Source organism: Psittacula echo (genome assembly GCF_963264785.1).
Source record: "Psittacula echo genome assembly, chromosome: 2".
In the NCBI taxonomy this organism is placed as follows: Eukaryota; Metazoa; Chordata; class Aves; order Psittaciformes; family Psittacidae; genus Psittacula; species Psittacula echo.
Genome location: NC_137737.1, coordinates 111,905,729 through 111,924,488, shown reverse-complemented (window position 1 = coordinate 111,924,488; position 18,760 = coordinate 111,905,729). Strand labels below are relative to the sequence as shown.

General features: G+C 39.3%; 1 protein-coding gene across 5 annotated transcripts; it reads right to left on the bottom strand.

Moving 5' to 3' along the window:
• Window positions 1–132: 132 nt before the first annotated feature.
• RMC1 (regulator of MON1-CCZ1) lies at window positions 133–18,741 on the bottom strand. 5 transcript variants are annotated; one of them, XM_080611873.1, is made up of 20 exons: window positions 16,024–18,741; window positions 13,446–13,522; window positions 11,979–12,063; window positions 11,551–11,607; window positions 10,389–10,475; window positions 9,055–9,195; window positions 7,353–7,456; window positions 6,825–6,914; window positions 6,611–6,716; window positions 5,083–5,194; window positions 4,209–4,253; window positions 3,781–3,834; window positions 3,340–3,468; window positions 2,891–2,997; window positions 2,047–2,166; window positions 1,841–1,918; window positions 1,571–1,675; window positions 1,417–1,485; window positions 1,049–1,274; window positions 133–323 (listed from the first exon to the last, which is right to left on the bottom strand). In XM_080611873.1, the coding sequence occupies exons 1-20, from the start codon at window positions 16,201–16,203 to the stop codon at window positions 244–246; spliced, it is 2,052 nt and encodes a 683-aa protein (XP_080467999.1). In that variant the 5' UTR covers window positions 16,204–18,741; the 3' UTR covers window positions 133–243. The 5 variants fall into 5 exon arrangements, with proteins under 5 accessions (XP_080467999.1, XP_080468002.1, XP_080468001.1 ...); XM_080611876.1 differs by lacking the exon at window positions 16,024–18,741 and adding an exon at window positions 12,388–12,502 and having other exon boundaries at window positions 13,446–13,470; XM_080611875.1 differs by lacking the exon at window positions 13,446–13,522 and having other exon boundaries at window positions 16,024–16,190.
• Window positions 18,742–18,760: the final 19 nt, after the last annotated feature.

Here is an 18,760-nt window from a genome sequence, read left to right as displayed (position 1 = left end):
TGTCAATGAAATGGAGGTGATGTGTAGGAGAATGGACTGCTAAACCACTGACACTGATTTTAAATGCAGGTCAATGCAATTTTTGTCTCTATTTTTAGGGGGAAGCCATCACAAGTTGTAATATTTTTAGTACTATTTGCCAAAATGTCTTGTATATACTTTATTATAAAATAGCAATTTTGTAGTTCAAAAATCTACTTAAATGCAATAAATTAAGTTTATACATTTCAGTGGAAGAGTCTTTCAGAGTGTTGTTGGCTTCATGAGAGCTTGTTCTCCAAAAACTTGTTTGAAGAAGGTGACGTGTTCTTCACAGTGCTCGCCTAAGGAGGAGAGGGGAAATAGACATTAAAACTTAGAAACAAGACTGCAGTTTTACTTACCTGAGTTAGTAAGTACTAATTTTTATCTTTAATCCCTTTAAGTAAAGGAGTTTAATAATTTTAAAGCAGTAGAATACTGAGCTACCTCCTGTTCTGTGACAAGGATTCTTGTGGTAAAGCAGATGTTTGATCTAATTCCAGTATTTAAGAAGCAGATTCATATCTGCAAGTTCTTTACTGCCAAGATACAAGGTCTTGGAGTGGGATTCTGCACCTACAGGCTCTCTGGTAATACAGTGTTGCTGGTGCAAGCCAGTGTAACTTGGTTTTTGAAGTAAGAGGAACTGTAGTACAAAACGAGCCTTGAATTTTTTTTTTCATCTGTGGAAACAAACAACTGAACTCTAAGGTTTCTTGACCCAGTTTCTGGCTTCAGGAGAAAGCGCTAATCAGAGATAATGACTCAGCTAAGCTTAAAGTACAAGCAACTGCAGGCCAAACAGGTTAGCTTAATCTGCAAATTCCTGTTTGGCTCAGTCTCTTTACTCCTGGGTGCAGTATAGGATGGGATATGACAAGTTAACTTTGGAACTATGCTTGAAGGCGAGTCTAAAATACAGGCTAAAATGCACCACAAATTTTATCTTGTAATTCAGACTCGACTGGAAGTGAAACAAGTCTTAGTTCTACTTTCACAATTGAGTATCTGATTGCTTATTGCTTACCTGGTGTAAAACTAGGGTTTCCTCGTAACCGCTGATTTCTTTGTTCAAAGAATCGGAATATAGTGTAGAAAAGCATGTCATCTTCTGCTTGTTTTGCTGCATCAAGGAATTTGCGGGCTGAAATGCTGTCATGTCCTCCAATGCCCCTGATGAATCTCAAGGCAGCCAAAACTTGGTGTTTGGACAACAGAACTTCCACTATTTCATCATTTGCTGTGGAAAGTCTCTGTGAAGTCAATCATAGCTGTAAGACTATGCTTCTAACATGTGACTGAGAGGCTAGCTAGTCACTTCAAGCTTGGTCAGGTAAGTTGTTTGATAAGTTAACCCACATGTGACATGGAGTTACTATAGTCTGAAATGCTTACTTTTAACATGTCCAGAGAGAGCTGGTGTGCAGGAGGGTAAATGCTTTCCAGGGACAGTAACAGACAAGCCTAGGCCAAAAGCAGAAATAACCTTAAGATTCTGAAGACTTCCCATCTCCATCACTAGCTTATTGAAATAACTTGTCTTACATACCAAAGGCTTTGAGTCACTGAGCACATGGTACTGCAGAAACTGATGGAGCATGTAGAACAAGTTGTGTTGAACAAGGGTTTTGATGACCAGCTCGTACAAGTAGTGCTGTGAATGCAGGAAGACCACCATCAAAGGTATGTCTCAATACCAGTTTTTACAGTCTAGAAGGTAGCATTCTATAGGACTTGGACATATGACCAGGATTGGTCAGAAACTCCATGTCATTTCATGAAGTAAGGTGATACACATGGCATGTTGTAAGTACTTTACCTGAACTGCAATCTGGAACTGGTTAAGAGAGCGAATGTATTCCATCAGGACTGCTATAGTGAACTTATGAGGTTCTTCCTGAACAGAAAAAAGTGTTAGGTGGAACTTGCATAGCTTCCCCTTTTAATGACAGCCCCATAAGGATGGGCATCAAAACACCTAATCCTGACAACAAAGCCTCCTGCAGGCTAACACTTTTAACTTACCTTCTTCTCTGTAAATACAGATAAAACGTGTGTGTACATGTCAGACTGGTCAATAACTGCTTGAGTGCGAACTGGACGTTTCAGGAGTGGATTACTTCTACTCAGACCTGCTTCTACCACCTGCAAGAAGAAAGCCCTTTTAAAAGAAAACTGCAGTGTTGCACATTTTTTTCAGTCTTATCTGTACAGAGATCATTCTCCACTGGGAACATAACTATAAACGTGTTTTGTTACTGAGCAAGTTCACATCTGTGGTCACATTATACAGAATGTATTCTGTTCAGTATGGGCTTCTCTATTCAATTTATAACTGCTTTTAAAAGTAATGTAAACAGCTGCTACAGTTTGCCTCAAAGCAAAGAGATGAATCAAACTTACTGTGACACATGCCCTGGGCTTTTAAAAGGATTTTCAGTATGTGGCTGTGCTATGTGAGTTAGTGCTTGAACTTGGTGTTTTAACAGAAGCATCAGGGCAGAAGCATCAGGGCTGCAGGTGTTGGGCAATGGTATAGTGTGCCATGAAATCACTGGTTTGGAAACTACTTCAGAAGTTACATATTTGAAGCTGCTTTTTAAGCTTCTACCCTCTTTTGCTTTCAAACACTGGGGTGTGTTACTTGTCATGATGGAGATGAGCTGTGCATCATCTGCCACAAGGGAGTGATAAGTGGGGGTAGTGCACCTTGCATGGTAGACCTTCTCCCATAAGCCTGGGGCAGCCAAGACCTTAGGGTAGACCTGAATTTCCTAAGTTGAAAAGAGCATGCCTTTACCATGATGCAACCTGAAATGCAAATAGCATTGTCCTATCTTTGTAAGCTGCTGTAGCTAACATGGTTTACCATAGTATAGCTTTGCTCAGCTTCCAAGTACTTCTTATATTCATGATTCAGTTTGTCAAAAACAGTTGCAATCACAGACAATGATCCCCTTTCTGGCTCACTGAGCACTGGAAAGATAAAAAGAAAGAAAGAACTATGAGGAGAAATAACCAGGGGCTTTAATGTTGCCAGTTTCAAAAGGTGATCTCTGCTCTAAGCTTGATTCTAAACTTAAAAAGCACTTTCAGACGTGTTAGATTTTAACTAAGTGGGGAGTGGGTTGAATTCTTCCATGCTGCTAATTTAAATTAACTAACCTACTGAGGCTAGTCTAGGCAAATGACATCTTCCAGGACCAAGCTAGCTTCAGAGGTGATCTCATATTTAAGTACAGCCCAGCTAACTTGTATCGGTATTTATGAACAAGCAGAAGTGTACTTTCAAGATACAGACAAAGCACTTGAACTTACTTTGAGAGCATACAGATAGGATAACCATTTTGCATTCTTTCCTTTGGAGAAGGAAATCCATTAGTTTTCCTTTATCTAGCAAGAGGTTAACTACAGGTTCAAGTTTCACTTGAAGACTCCAGAGGTAACCTTGATTTGAAGGAATAAAACAAAAAGTTAATTGCCTTGTATAGTATAGCCCAGACATCCAACTTTCCAATCTTTAAATGAGAACACATCTGGATTATAACTTATTTGCCTTCCCAAGTTTGTTTTAGAGCAGCATTACCTGTGAAAAGTTGTAGTAAAAATGTGGTTATCTCAGTTATTACTACTGAGAGTACTCATCTTAGTAGGTACATCTGCTTAGTTGCTCTGTTTTACGCTGCTTTGTGCACTGAAGGTATAAACCAGCCACCCTTTGACAATGAGTACAGCAGAGTGAGACAGCTCACTGCTTACCTTCACTTGCACTGATGATAATATCAGGTTGAAAGACAATCCAAGAAGAAGAATCTGAATGTTAAAGTTCTAACATCAATAGTTAACATTTGATTCCACAGTGTTGCTACTATTCATATTACTGTACTGATGCAGATCCCATTAATGTACTTCCATTTACTGTCATCTTATCTTGGAAGTCTTGAACCCTATTCTTGGAATTATATCTTCAACTTCATAGTGTACCTATCAGTAATTTAATACATGTATCTCAAATAAGCTAGTAGTATACTAGATTGCCATAATTATAGTTCTATGAAAGCATTAGTCTCTTACAAAGCATACTTTGTCTTGAAGTGTAATCAGCTAAAGCTGGACTTAATGGGTCAATCGTACATAGAATAAAGCTTCAGAAAGCTGCTTACAGTTGCAGAGTATTTAAAGGATACAGAGTTTACATGGAACAGGAGACTGACTAGTCACAGAGGCTGGACCTGCAGGAAAAAATAACATCAGGTGAAGAACAGTAGTTCTCTGGTAGCTCTCCTACACTAACAAAATACAAACTATAATCTTACACTGAAAAACACACATAGATTATAACACATCTAGCAGTCCTACAGCACACAGACCAAAAAAGATACTCCCATTCATGCTAGCCAGATCATATACAAAGTCTGATACTGAGAAGGGAAACAAATTCTTCAAAACAGACAAATGACACCATGCATGCACAAGTATCCTATCTCTAGTACTATAATTACACCTACATAGATGCCATCTGCTGTATTTATGTAAGAATTGTAAAAAGGAAGACTGGTCTTATCCTAACCTTTGTTTAATACAAGCCTCCACCTGCAGATTTGTCAGTCATACTTGCTATAAGTGACTCAAACTCAGATGTTTAAGGTGCAACCGTTCCTCTAGAAGCTCTTTAAAAGCATCATTCTCTTATATAAAGAGAACTATCCTGCTTTGCCCTGTGCTAGTGGAACTACACTCAGACTATTTCTAGCTACTTCCAGCTTGACAGTAATTATCTCCTACACTTCTAGGAGAGGAGAACAGAAAGGTAATCAAAGAAGAATCTAAGTGTTGAAGTCTTAACATTGACTACTTTTCTGTAGTAGGCATAAGCTTGGAACACAGGTTTATGCTCAATCCTTCTTAATTTCTTCCCTCTCTCACCCTCTCCTAAACATGCATCATAGAAATGTTAGTAACCAACATCCTAAAAGCTGAAGCACTGGTGTACCAGCTGTTACATTTAGATAATCTTGATAACAGTGTTAGATACTTATTATATAGTAATATGAGTAATACCTGCTACAGGTATTTGATAGGGTTGTATTGATCGAGGCGGAAGTACAAATTGATGGATAGTAGTAGACCCATCAAATTCTCCTTTTAGCTTGATGTCAAATATAACTGAAGTCTGCAATTGAGAAGAAAAAAATAGTATTCACAAGCAGGAATTACTCCCCATTTACGTGCATTCAGGCTGATTTTTCATATTTTCACCTTATGTTCTCCATTAGAGAATGGTTTAGGCTGGAAGAGATGTGCTGTGGCAGGGACACATTCTGTTAGACCACATTGCTCAAAGCAACGCTTCTGGGGATGGGGCATCCATAACTTCCCTGGAGAAGCTGTTCCAGAGTGTCACTGCCCTCACTGTAAAAAATATTTTGCTTGTATCCAATCTAAATTTACCCTTCAGTTTGAAATCATTCCCCCTTAAACTGTCACTACAGGCCCTAGTAGATGTCTTTGTCTGTCTTGTACATCCCCTTGCAAGAGATTCATGTTGAATTCCCTGCTTAGTTATGGACACTAGAAACCGAGGAAAATTCTGCATTTTCCTAGGATATCCTCATACATCTACCATTCAGTCTTGTTCAACTCAGGTCACTAACACTTCCACCCAGTATGTAACACATTCTTAGCCTTGCACAGTGAAAATTAGCTTTACTGTCAGTGCTAATGAAACATGACTTCCACTACTACCATCTACCTTATTTGTAGATGTAGGGTAAAATATAAACCTACCCTGGTTTTGTTCTCTATGCTTATATAGTCATACCTCGACCAAAACGCTGGAGAAAAAGCACTCTAGGTTAAATGCGTAGAATTAACATGAATTATAGCTGAAACATCAACTAACCATCCTAATAAGATAAGATGTATTATCTTCTCTTGGGCAGCTTCAGGAACAGGGGCAAGAAGCCAAAGCCTTTCCACAAGTTAAGAGCAAAATACCACTCTAGTTTCACCACTGATCAAGCCTTGCTCCTGAGACTACAGACAAACAAGTTCTACCCACACTACCACATGCATAAGATCACTTGAGTCCATGTAAGTTTTTGCAGATCTGGGCCTTCAAATTCAAGGAGCATATGTTTGTCATATAGCATTCAAATGTTTGCAATATGGGTTTCATAATTTAGTATCCAATTTAACTCTACTTCTTCGTATGCTGCCTTAAAAGCCTACACAGTACAGCATGAGAGTATCATAGGAGACTAACAGGAATTAAAAAGAAAGTATAAACCCCAGGAATTAACAACAGCCCTGATTAAATGTTAGCCCAGCAAGCTAAAAGGATAACTTTGAATGTCTTCTACCCTTATGGGTTTGTTCCTGCAAATACTCTGGCTTTTTGCAAAGCTAAGCACATGTAAAAGCATTTCTAGAGCTAACAGGCACTGTTATTAAAGTCTGCCTGTGACTTTCAAAAGTTAAGGCACAACATGGCAACCCCATGGCAGGGGGCTGGAACTTGATGATCTTAAGGTCTTTTCCAACCTTAACTATTCTATGATTCTATGAACATAATATAAATAAATCAGACCTCAGTATCCTGATGATGGACTACCACCAAATTATCCACAACATTCAGGGCAAACTTCCCAGTTCTGTTCAGCTTTAAAATGTGTGTCTTCTTACAGGAGCCTTCTCTATGGAAACAAACAGGCATGAGAGCTGGTCAGTAAGCCTGTTGAAACTGGAAAGCAGTATGTCTCTTATTCGTGAATCACCATGAGTGTTCTTCATTCTGTTCTTACCTGGGTAAGTGATAGAGGACTACTTCGGCTCCTGTACTATTGGAAGTCCTTGAGTGATGCCTCAAATAGAGAACATAAAGCTGTCCATATCTAACAAGGCAATAGGATTACAGCATTATTTTCAAATAAGACCTCTAACCAGTCTACTAGAGCCATACATTTTATCCTAAAAGATGTGAGATTACCCAAATCAGATAATCTATTAATCAAGACTAAACCAGCACTTGATAAGTCACATGGCACATCCTAGACTCATGCAAGTTGGGCATCTGTGACCAACTCTATCAACACACTAGTTAAAGAAATAAACATTTTCAAAGTTTCTGTACAAATCAAGAACAATTTAATGTAAACCAGCTCTAGGATACTGTTTAGAGGCTTTGTTCATGGCAGTAACTGAAGCACTTTAAGGCAGTAGTACTGCTAGAACAAGAAACAAATGCAACCAAGTTAATATTCTTATCTTCTCTTAGCATCCCCTGAACTGTCATGCTTTTCCAAGGAAGGCTTAATTAGTTAGATACGTACATTGTAGCCATAGCAATATCTCTTTCAGAAAGGCTGAGCTTGGACGACTTGGGTGCTGCAGGTAATTCAATTTCAAATTTTGATAGTTTTGACATTGTTCCGCTCTGTTAAGCAGGAAAAAATAAATAATTATTAAGACATAAACCAGAGGTCTCAAGCAACCGTTAATCAAATGCTGTATCAACAGCACTCCCAGGAGGCCAAGAGTGGCAATAGCCGAAAAGAAGAAAGGCATTGACACAAAGTGCGTGACTCAACATGTGCTTCTACTGTTATAATTTTGGCAGCTTTATCATCTTGATTTTGTAATGTCAGCTTCAGCTAGAAAAACCTTTCAACTTTAGCAAGTCAAGACAAATGTCTATACAAATCCCATTTACAACTAACCTAGGCATCTCAAATAGCAGCTCTCTTCCTTCCTCGCTCTCTTCCAGCAAAGTATATGCCCCAAGTCATGAATAACTGCTTACTGGAAAGGGGAAATATCAGTGCCTCCTTCCAGTCACAGTTTCCTTTAGTTCCTGCTAAATGCACAATCTGCCTTAGAGCCTATCCCTGCTCCTGCATAATGTTTCCTCTCTCCTCTTCATCTTTACTATGGAATTTATATTTAAACAAGTTTTTAGAGTTTTCAAAGCTTCAACTGAAATTCACTTCCCATTCTCATTCATTCATTCTTGAGTGTGAAGTGTGAATGCTACAGCAATATCTTTTTTGCTAGAGCTCTATTTTCAAAGATTATTTCAGCACAGTACCTTTCTCAGAAGACCTTTAAAGATTACCTTCTGAACGCAAAATAAGAACTATTTAGCTTCAAGCTGCAACTCAACACAAAATGTTAAGGAGGGGAAAGCATGACCTAAGCCCCTAAAAAGAAAACTGTGAGAGGCTAGTAAGTTCTACCAGCCACCTAGGAGAATGTCATTTCAGGATGCAGTACACATGATCAACACAAACCAGGAAACCATTTGAATAAACTGCTTTTTAATCTCTTTCCTTAGACTACCACAGAAATCTTATTAACCCTTTGACAGAAGCAAGACAAATGCTGTAATTCTTCACCTTATAATTACTGTGTGATTAACTTAAAACAGATTCTAGTTTTCGCTAAACACCTTTTCAAGACAATAAGAAAAATATTTTCCTAGTAAGCTTAAGCATGCCCACAGGGAAGAACACAAAGAGAAATAAATACTGTAAACAAACCATCTCATGCTTGGGACAGTAATTGTTTCTTATGCACTACTTTTTGTCTTTCTTTTTCAAAATCATCCCCTCACATTTGGCAGGTTGTAATTATAATCACAAGTGAAAGGCCCTTATTTGTCATTACTGTACTACAGAGTGCCAAAGCTCATATCAAAAGTAAATAATATATACTTAAGTGAAAAAAGATCTCTTGAAATATATTTAAGTTGTCAAATATTGTGTCACTATTTTTTTCCTCCATTTTGAAGGTCCAACAGTAGCTAGACAGACCTCTTTCCAAAGAGAACATAAGAAAGAGCAAATTACTTAATTCTAAGCCATCACCTTGGAACTACCTCACAGATTTTCGCTTTGTCCTTTGCTTATAGTCCTACAAGAATGTGAACACATGCACCTCTTGTAAGAAGCACAGGAAAAACAATAGAATATTTGAGTGAACAAGCAGTCTAAAAAGCAGCACACAAAATGAAATGTTTGGAATACATCCCTTTACCTTGAAATAGAATGGCTGCAGGACATTGCCAAGGACAGTGGTTGAAAGAAGAATAACAGAGCTCTCTGGACAATACATGTACCAGTTGACATTAATACTCTGATTCTTCAGAAGTTTTAAACTTCGTTTCTCTGGTAATACCTGAAAAACCAGGATATTAGCATTGTATTACTGTCAGTATTCCAACAACTACAGAATTGCTAGGAATGTTAAGTGAGAAACTGTTAAGTGTAAGGGCATTTATGGTGTTAGAATTAAACCTCAGAAACCTGACAATCACAGCTTAGGCCCCAATTTACTGTAGCTAAGGAAATGCACATCAAATCCTCCTCAGATCCTAACAAGCTGAAAGGTGCTCTGTTTTCCCCTTATCCAGGTCTGGATATAAGTTCTGTCCATAATGGAGAAAACACCTAGCTTGACACAACTAGTGAAGTTTTAATAGAAAGTTATTACAATATCTTTGCTACCTGCTCTCCTCAGCTTCCTTAATCTTTTATTTTAAGAACTAAGACAGTATATAAATTAATTCTTTTCATTTTAAGGGCTTAAATAACTTTCCCTTAAAAACACACTTACTTGATTCAGCCCTTTTATTTGCAGGGTTGACATTCATTATCTCTTGGGTGTCAAACATATTTTCGCCTTCAATCAGCAGTAAATGCTGCTGCTTTTTCTGTTACTTTTTTTACTGTTAGTTATTAGTAATTATGTGAGACACCATGTCTTAGCTCTAGGACTGGAACTATTGGGAAGTGCACAACTTCGGAGGTTGTTCGTAACAATCCTCATCATGAATGTCAGAAAGGGCTATTTATTCATTAGATTTCATCAAAAACATATGCAAAGGTAAATACACACAACACAGAGGAACTCAGACAATGAGATCAACATAGGAGAAAACTGCCTCTTTGCAGGTGGGTATCAGTATCTAGTCAATTATTTCTTCTTTGCTGCATTTTAAGCATGCACACATCCTCCCTAATGCTGACTTGTTTTGCATGAAGTGGTATTTCACATTAAATATACATATATGTATACATGAATACTACATGCAAGCCAAGAGCATCTATTATTAATCTAGAGTTCCCAAGGCTTAACTAAGTACTCCTTTATAGAAGGTCTTTGTTAGCTGTGCTAAATAACCTGTTGATAATAAATTCCCTCTGCCTCAAAAATGTATTCCTCACAAAGAAAAATAATCATGGCAGAATTTTATTGGTTTAGTAGTTTGTTTTCTCAATGAGAGAGCTAGAAGAAAGAATTCAAAGAAACCATCACAAATTTACATTTTCAATTCTCTAGATATGTCCTGCAGGAGTTATTTGTATTACCTGGTAGAATTCAATTCCTTGATCTGTGATGAAGACAATTTCTGTTGAGCTTGTCCAGCAGAATCCTAGAATATTTGCGTTCTTTGTCTTTTAACAAACAAGCAAACAGACACTCTTTTACTTGGAATAATTAACTATACAGATAAGTTAATATTACTAAATGAAGAACACAAGACCAAAGGCAATTTAGTTACCAAATCACTGGAGTTAATACTTTTGGTCAACTGGAGACCCTGCATCATGTATGTACTTATGTACTCATCATCATCATGTACTTACGTAAAAACTTCCAAAACAATGATTGAACACAACTACTCTATGGCCTGAAATTTTGGCAGCATGTGACATTTACAAGTTTATTACATAGTAAAATTTTCTTTTTGCCCTAAAAACAACCAAGTTCTGCTGGTTCAAACCATACTGCAAATTCAACCAATTCCTGCCATGAAAAGCAGGTTCCTTATGTTAACAGAAATTAAGAGCTAAGTGGAAGTATTTGCCATGACTTCACTCAGAACGCTACCATAAATGCTTTGCTAGAATGATTTACTCAAACACATAATTCTAAATGATGAATCAGAATGCTTCAGCTTTGAAGTCTACAGGAATAAAGAGATCTGTGCAAATCAGATGTTTAAAAATTCACTTTAGAATACCCCAAAACATAACTTATCTTAGTTAAAAATTGAAAAGTACCAAGCAATGTTTCTGGTAAAATAATAATAAAAAAAAAATAAAAAGGGTTGTTTAAAATTACCAAACAGCACACAAACTAGTAATAGCTTACTAACACTGATCAGTGAAATTAGGGTAAAGCAGCCACATTAACCTATCTGGCATTAGTATAATTACTGTCTGCTGTTTCTCTATCACCAGCACTTTGTCTCTTCTCTTTCCCAAACCCTGACATTTGTTGCCTCAGCATTTGTTGTCATAGCATTTCCAGTCCCTTCTAGGAAAGAATTACAGTGACCAGACCAGGAAGGTTCTTCTGGTATTGTTAATACCTGTTTGTTTACTTTAATTCAGATAGGCAGTAGTGGCTACATATTTATTTAATGTTACTGTTTGGGAGGTATCTCAATTAGTTCTCTTGTAGAGCAGACGCCACCAATATAGCAGAGATTCACCTAGGCATATAAGCTTGGCACCTTTGACTTACCTTACATTCCTGTGTATACTCTAGCTGAGGGCTATCTGGAATAAAATTCAAAAAATCCTGCAAAAACACCCATGAAGTGTATTAGCAATTATAAAGCACAGAGGAGATACATACATGGGTACAAGAGAATAGTTATTCGTTTTTCAAATTCTTTTGGATATATTGAAGATAAACATGACTTACTATATTCCACTTCACCCCTGATATGGAAGTCCTTATAGAAGTTGGCTCCCCCCACACCTTTTCTTAAATGATGACACTAGCAAGACAACAGTGTTGCCTGCTCAGCCTCTCAGGATGATAAAGGAATTTTCACTGCAGCTGTTGTTAGCCACGAGACCTCTTGAGCATTTGTCTAAGCTTCTACTTGGGTACTGCAAGCAGACTTTCAGCTCCAATTCCCTATCTGTACGGTGCAGGTTTCTTACCACACTCTTCAAAGTTCTCTGCACAGCCAGTATCTTGTTCCCCAAGGAAAACTTGATGCACTTCACTTCTCCTTTGTCTTCCATCCTACAGAGAAAGAAGTTATGGAAATACTGTCTAAAATAGTTTCTTACAGAACTCTGTAATATACCCTCAAAAGGAGAGAAGAAAAAAAGTGCAATGCAAATGCTTCTGAATACAACTTATGAGCATTGCCTGACAAGTACAGGATTCAAAATTCAGACTGAAAGATAACAGCAGTCCACTCTTCAGAAGTCCTGAATTAGCACCGGAAGTTACCACAAATGTTCAGCACTGTTGGCCTATGATGCAAAGTTGGACAACTGTGGGACCGTTCAAACCCGAGTTCTCAGTTCTGTCCCAGTAAGTCTGGGGTCCTGTGACACTCACCAACATCATGCAGTCAGCTCCTTTACTTCTAGAGCTACCACTGACGCAAGCCTATGTGCCTCCCCATTAGGACAAATCCTCTAGAAGAATTTCTGATGTTAGAGGGAGAGTGAAGCTGTTTTCATACCACAAAAAAAAAAAAAAAGTATTCTTACCAAACAAGCATCAGTACAATTGGCATGAATAAGGTAGTTCTACTTCCAGTATGTGTTATTAAGTCCAGACAGAGAGCTCGTGAAGCAGGAAAACTGTGGAACCTCCTGAAGTTCACTATTTTCAGCTCTCAGGATTTGTGACAAGGGTAGTCAAATAAAAAAGTCAAATAAAAATAGCAACTCTCAGGACAGTCCCCATGTAATTCCTGACAGATGGCAGTAAACGCACCTTGACTACAAATTGCTTAATCCATATCTGAACTGAAGTAACTTGCAAGTAAAAGAGTAATTCCTTACATATGGACAGAGATCAAAGAGCTATCACTCTTAAAGGCGTACATAAAGCAATCTTCTAAGGACAAAAGTTTCACTTAAAGTACTGTTGGTCAGATTCTGCAAAATAAAATGCTTCCACAAGAAATGGAAGACATTAAAAAAGCCAATTTAGGTTAAACAAGAAAAAGGATGCAAGAAACCTGTATGTTGGAAACACCATGCTTGAATCACAGGCATGAAATTCAGAAATCCCGGTTCTCTACACATTTAATTTTATTTCATTTTGTTTAATTTGCATTCTTGGGTAAGTCACTGCTGTTGTAGGAATCCCCACACTCTCCCACATACATAGCATGTATTGTTAAAACACTGCTGTTTAAAAAAGGAAGCCACAGCCTAATAACCTCCGGTCTTCCACCCCATCCCACACATACAGAAGACTATAAATTCATGAGGGCAGAGCATGCCATCTTAACTGCAAGATTATGTTCAAGAACAAAAATCAAAAAATGACCACAACTAACTTACAAGTTTCATGCTTGAATTACAGTAAATCAGGCCTAAGAACCACACAATTTTAAGATTGCAGAATTTCATCCCAAGGCAGCAAAGATGAAGGTGGCTTACCTGAAAGAAATAGGGTTTCTATCCTCCAAACCTTTAACAACAACTCCTGTAGCTCCACCGGATCTAACCGCAAAAACCTATGAAAAAGTTGTGAACGTATTTGTAGCTTATTCCAATTCACAACCCTAACATGATGTCTTTTCTATAAGCCATACTTTGATTTTTTTTTACTAGACACCATTTCTGTTCTTACACAGATCTGTCAGTTCACACTGAGATTCAGTAAATAATAATTCCTTTCTCTGGAGCTCCAAGTTTACTTAGATGTGATGGGTTTCCAATGGTACTGTAACAGTCTTGTAGGCATATTCTGAACCTCTGGGCATGTTAAAACAGTAGAAATCCGTATAACCTTTTCTCTCGCTTTTTTAATATATTAATATTTTCCTACGCTGGGTACTAGCAAAAGTATCTGAGACATGAGGACACTTTAAAACAAAAAGGAAATCAGCTTGGGGATTGGGAAGAGAGGCAACTCAACGACCCAGAAGCTTGATCTTGTCTGAACATGTTATTAGACAGTAAGAGTTTAATGGTAATCTGTGGTTTGGCATGTACTTAAGAAGTTTCAGCCACCTTGCACTGACAACTTAAAGAATTCCTTTAGCACAACTGCACATACACATGTACAAAACCTGTTACAGCTATACTGCTTATTGAGCCAGAATATAACATTAAAAAAAAAATTAAAAAAAAATCCATGCTGTTACAAAGTTTAACTATCTTAGAAAGTCAGGGAGTGCCTTATTTGGCCTTACTGTATGTGTAGAATCACCAGACACACCGATCAGGTCTCAGAGTAACAGATAAGTGTGTGTGTGTATATATATATATATATGTATATACACACACACACATATTCTGATCGGTTATTGGAACAGGCTTCCCAGGAAACGTGGTGGAATCACTGTCCCTGGAAGTGTTCAAAAACCATGCAGATGAGGCCCTTACTGACATGGCTTAGTAGTGGTCTTGGCAATGGTTGGACGTAATGGTTGGACTTAATGGTCCTGAAGGACTTTTCCAACCTAGCTGACTCTATGCTTCTATATTATTTTGTAATATTAGCCACACTACTGGTGCAGTATGCTCATGTGACAAGACTAAATTGTAAGCAAGTCTACAGCCTTACTAGAAATGTAAATCATCAGTGACTTTTAGCATTGATGAAGATAGAAACTGAAGGCAACACTCTTAATCTTTGTGAGATGAGAAGACAGCAAGGACAGATCTCTTTGAGGGCCATTCATGTGGGAAACTGGCATTGAAATGCTGGTTACAAGTAATTTAAAGATACACTGGAAATTAAGCCATTTTAGAGTAGCAAAAAAACCATGGAGAATTTAGATTACAGTTTCTTTCAAGTGAGCTCTTAACAACCAGTTTCTGTATAGTTACATCACACCTGCACTGAGATATAGTGTCTCCTGATAGACATATGTAAGAAATCTTTTTTCAATAGACCCTCAAAACATAAGCAAAGCACTATGGTTTATAAAGAGAAAGGATACCAATAATCCCAAACAGAGCGCAACAGCAAGAAACACATCCCAAAAATACTCCCCATCTCCAAATATGCCACTGACGGTGTCCATGCCGCACACAGCAAATCATAACATTTATACAGGGAAGAAAATCTGATCATGTCAATTCTGTGAATGGTGAGATCACAAAATGGTTATAGGAATGAAGACCGTGGAATACATCCACATCTATATAAGCCTCATGACAAGACTATGGATCTTTTAGCTATAATGAGCTTAATACAAAGAAGCCCATAGGAATATTAAAACCAAATGCATTTAAAAGAACGAAAGCCAAGAAATTAAAAGCAAAGTGCCCATTCAGGTCTGAGCCACAAGTGAAGCTACAAATATTAGTTTTTATAAGTATACAGAGAAATGAAGCCAACAGTGAAGCGACAAAGTTTGGCAGTAATTCTGGGACATTCAAAATTGAAACAAAAAGTGCTGACTGAAAAATCCCAGGTGGCCTTACAGCAGCAGAAGTAAAAGCAGGTATGTTAGGTTGAATTTTAGCTAAGTTGAGGCACTTCACAACAATACTGCTGTCTCTACTCAAAATGATAGGTCTTGAACGAGGCTCCCAGCAGCAAGACCTCACGCTACAGCAGTCTCACAAAATCATAGATGGTTTGGGTTGGAAGGGACCTTAAAACTCATCTGCAAAGGGCAGGGACACCTTCCACTAGACCAGGGTGCTCAAAGCCCTGTTCAACCTAGGCTTGAACACTGCCACGAATGGGGCACACACAGCTTCTCCGGGCAACCTGTGTCAGCGTCTCAGAACCTTCACTTTAAGGAACTTCTTCCTTATATCTAACCTAACCAGGCCCACGCTCAGCAGCCCAGGGAAGAGGACAGAACCAAACCCAGGCATGAGAACCCCCACACCGCTCTGCCAGAGAGGCAGCAGAGCAGCAGCGGGAAAGGCTGAGGCAACAGGCCCGAAGCCGCGGCCCCGCCTGCACAGCCCCGCGAGGCATGGCGGGGGTGGCCGGGATCCGCCCGCCGGTCAGTCAGCACGGGGGAGCGCGGCCTCCCGCCGCCGTCCCCACCTGCTTGTTGGCCTCATCGAAGAAGACGCAGTTGACGGGGTTGGCCTTCTCGAAGTGCACGGGCCGCGCGCACAGCGCCAGGTAGCAACCGCCCTCCGCGGCCCCCGTCCTCCCGTCTGCTCCTTCCCCTCCTCCTCCCGCCGCCTCTTCCTCGCCCGGCGGCGGCGGCTCGCGGCTCATGGCGGCGGCGGCACGAGTCACCCAGCACCTGCGGCCCCCGGCGAGCCCTCCCGGTTCGGCCGCTTCCTGTTTACACTCCCCTCGCCCGTGACGCGGGACCGGCCCGCCTTAAAGGCGCCGCTCACTCAGGCACCGGCGGGCGGAGGGCTGGGCCCTTCCCACACGGGCCTCGTGATACGCCATCCGCCCCGCCAGCCTCCTCGCCGCCGGCAGCGCGGCGCTGCTTCGGAGTTCTGCCTCGGTGAGTCCCTGCTCCACCACCGGGAACAGGCGCTATCGATGCTGCTTTAGCACATGAAACCCTTATAGGCTGGATAGCTGTAAAATACATCAGAAAGGGAAATTATGTCCTGAAATAGCCCCTGTGTCAGGAACAATATTAATAGAATAGTGGGGATGTTGGTAAAATGTTTGAGCTATTCAGCCTGGAGAAGGCTCAGGGGAGACCTTACAGCAGCCTTCCAGTACCTAGAGAGGGCCTACAAGAAATAATGGAGAGGGACTCTTCATCACAGACTGTAGCAATAGGTTTAAACTGAAAAAGGGAAGACTCAGATTAGATATTAGAAAAAAAAAGTGCTACCCTGGCATAGAGACCCTGGCACAGGTTGCCCAGAGAAGTTGTGGCTGCCCCATCCCTCGCAGTGAGCAAGGCCAGGTAGGGCAGGGAGGTTGGGACTGGATGATCTTTAAGGTCTCTTCCCACCTAAACCATTCTGTGATTCTGTGAAAACCTTGTTTAAGTTAAAGTCTGGGTTGTTTCTCAGCATTTTCATTTCTTGTATTTTAGCTGGACAATAAACTAGCAATGGGGGTTTACTGGTTGATGCTCTGGCTACTGCCTTAGTTCACTAGTTGAAATTTAGAAATCATGTGAGAACATAAGTTATATTTGCTTATTAGTTTAAAAAGGGAAATAAAAACTAAAGGGGAAAATGAAAAACGCCTGAGATCATCATACCAATTTAGAAGTTTTCAGATTAGACCGGAGTGACACCACTTAGCACAGGAGAAACTGAAGTATCAGATACTAACATGGTATAATGTGAACAACTGCTTGCTAACTTGCAACCCAGTTAGTCCAACTGGGACATCAGACAAGAGAAACTAAAGTCACAATAAGGACTTCCCAGAAGTTATTTGTTCTGCAGGGCCCTTCTGCGTCATTGAACAATTCTGTGTTAACTAGAGAGGACGAGTATTTCTGCAGCATTTAAAGTACCTTAAAGTTTATCAATCTTTACAAAATAATAATCATAATAAAAAAAAATCTTTTGCATTTTAGCCAAAAGTTAGTTAATCAAAGGCCAAAATTTAAGGAATTCTACTGACCTTTAACCTTCTCCTACTTCTCAACAGGACACCAAGCACTTTCTGCAATTGCAATAGGAATAATAAGATTGAAATTGAGGTACACAGTGTGAAGGGGAAGGGGTCCCTTGGTTTCAAGTGACAGCTCAAAAAACACCTTCCCCTCACTTCTGCCCTCTCTCTTCTTCTCACTTGATGCAAACATCCTTAACAATGAGCATCTTTCCTAGACAAGCATGTTGTAAGGTACTAGCAACTGCTTTATATTTTTTTCCTTTAAGAAATTAAACCTGTAATAAGCCTAGAATAGGACTATCCTTTTCACTTTAAAAGCCACCTATGAAGAAGAAGAATTTATTATATTTGGCAGCAGCAGCTTTTAGTCTCCTGGAACAGCTTTGATAACTGTAGCATCTTCCTCTCAGTACCTATTCTGTTCTTTCCCCGATACCTTTACTTTGGGCAACTGTTTCACTGAGCAATCTGGAATGGACTTAAGTCTCCAAAAGACCCAAGTGCCTTTATTTCAAAAGTAAGGGGTAAGTGCAAGACAACTGTCTCATCTAGAAAGGGGAAGAGTATCGAAGTACTGGGATGAAACTGGCATAAATGTCAAGGCTGTTTACTGTTTATATAGTAATTGTTAGGATGCATTAGTGCAGTCCTACTGTAACACTGAAGAATCTTTGAAGGCCTGTACCATGCCAAGAACCATGCAAGAATACCACCACAAAATTTTAAGTTTTTACTTCACCATCAGTTTTCCAACAAAAAAGAAGAAAAAAAATATTTTCACAGCACACTGTGAGAATGCCACTGTAGCCACACTATATTCTGCTCTTGATAAAGAGCAGCAGCAGAAACAGTCATCAGTTAAAAAGAAGCTGATCAGAATTTCTTAGTTTCAAACCATCCCACTACATCAGCTCATCTTTAAGTGCACTGGAGAAAAACATTGCTAGGTTTTTAGAACCTGCTAAAATAAAAGGACTGACATTAAGAATAAAAGCATGAAAAAGACAAAATTGAGTATTATTTAAAAATAACAATGGCCAACACTTAGTTTTCATAGTCTATGAATTATCTTTGTGGTAAAAATGGTTGATGATCTACCCAGAATTCCAGTTTAGAGACAGGAATATTATTAAGAATTGACTACTTGGAACCATCTGTATATCAAGAATGAAGCTAACTGATCTCAGTCGGCTATGCAACTTGGATGCAGCCCTCAGCATTTCATCACGAA

Excerpts from the sequence above, each read along its gene's own strand:
- RMC1 (XM_080611873.1), bottom strand. The coding sequence starts at position 16,203 with ATGAGCCGCGAGCCGCCGCCGCCGGGCGAGGAAGAGGCGGCGGGAGGA. Across the intron at positions 10,476-11,550 it reads AGTATACACAGGAATGTAAG|ACAAAGAACGCAAATATTCT; the intron begins GTAAGTCAAAGG and ends GTTTGTTAAAAG. Across the intron at positions 9,196-10,388 it reads AAGGAATTGAATTCTACCAG|GTATTACCAGAGAAACGAAG; the intron begins GTAATACAAATA and ends CTGGTTTTTCAG.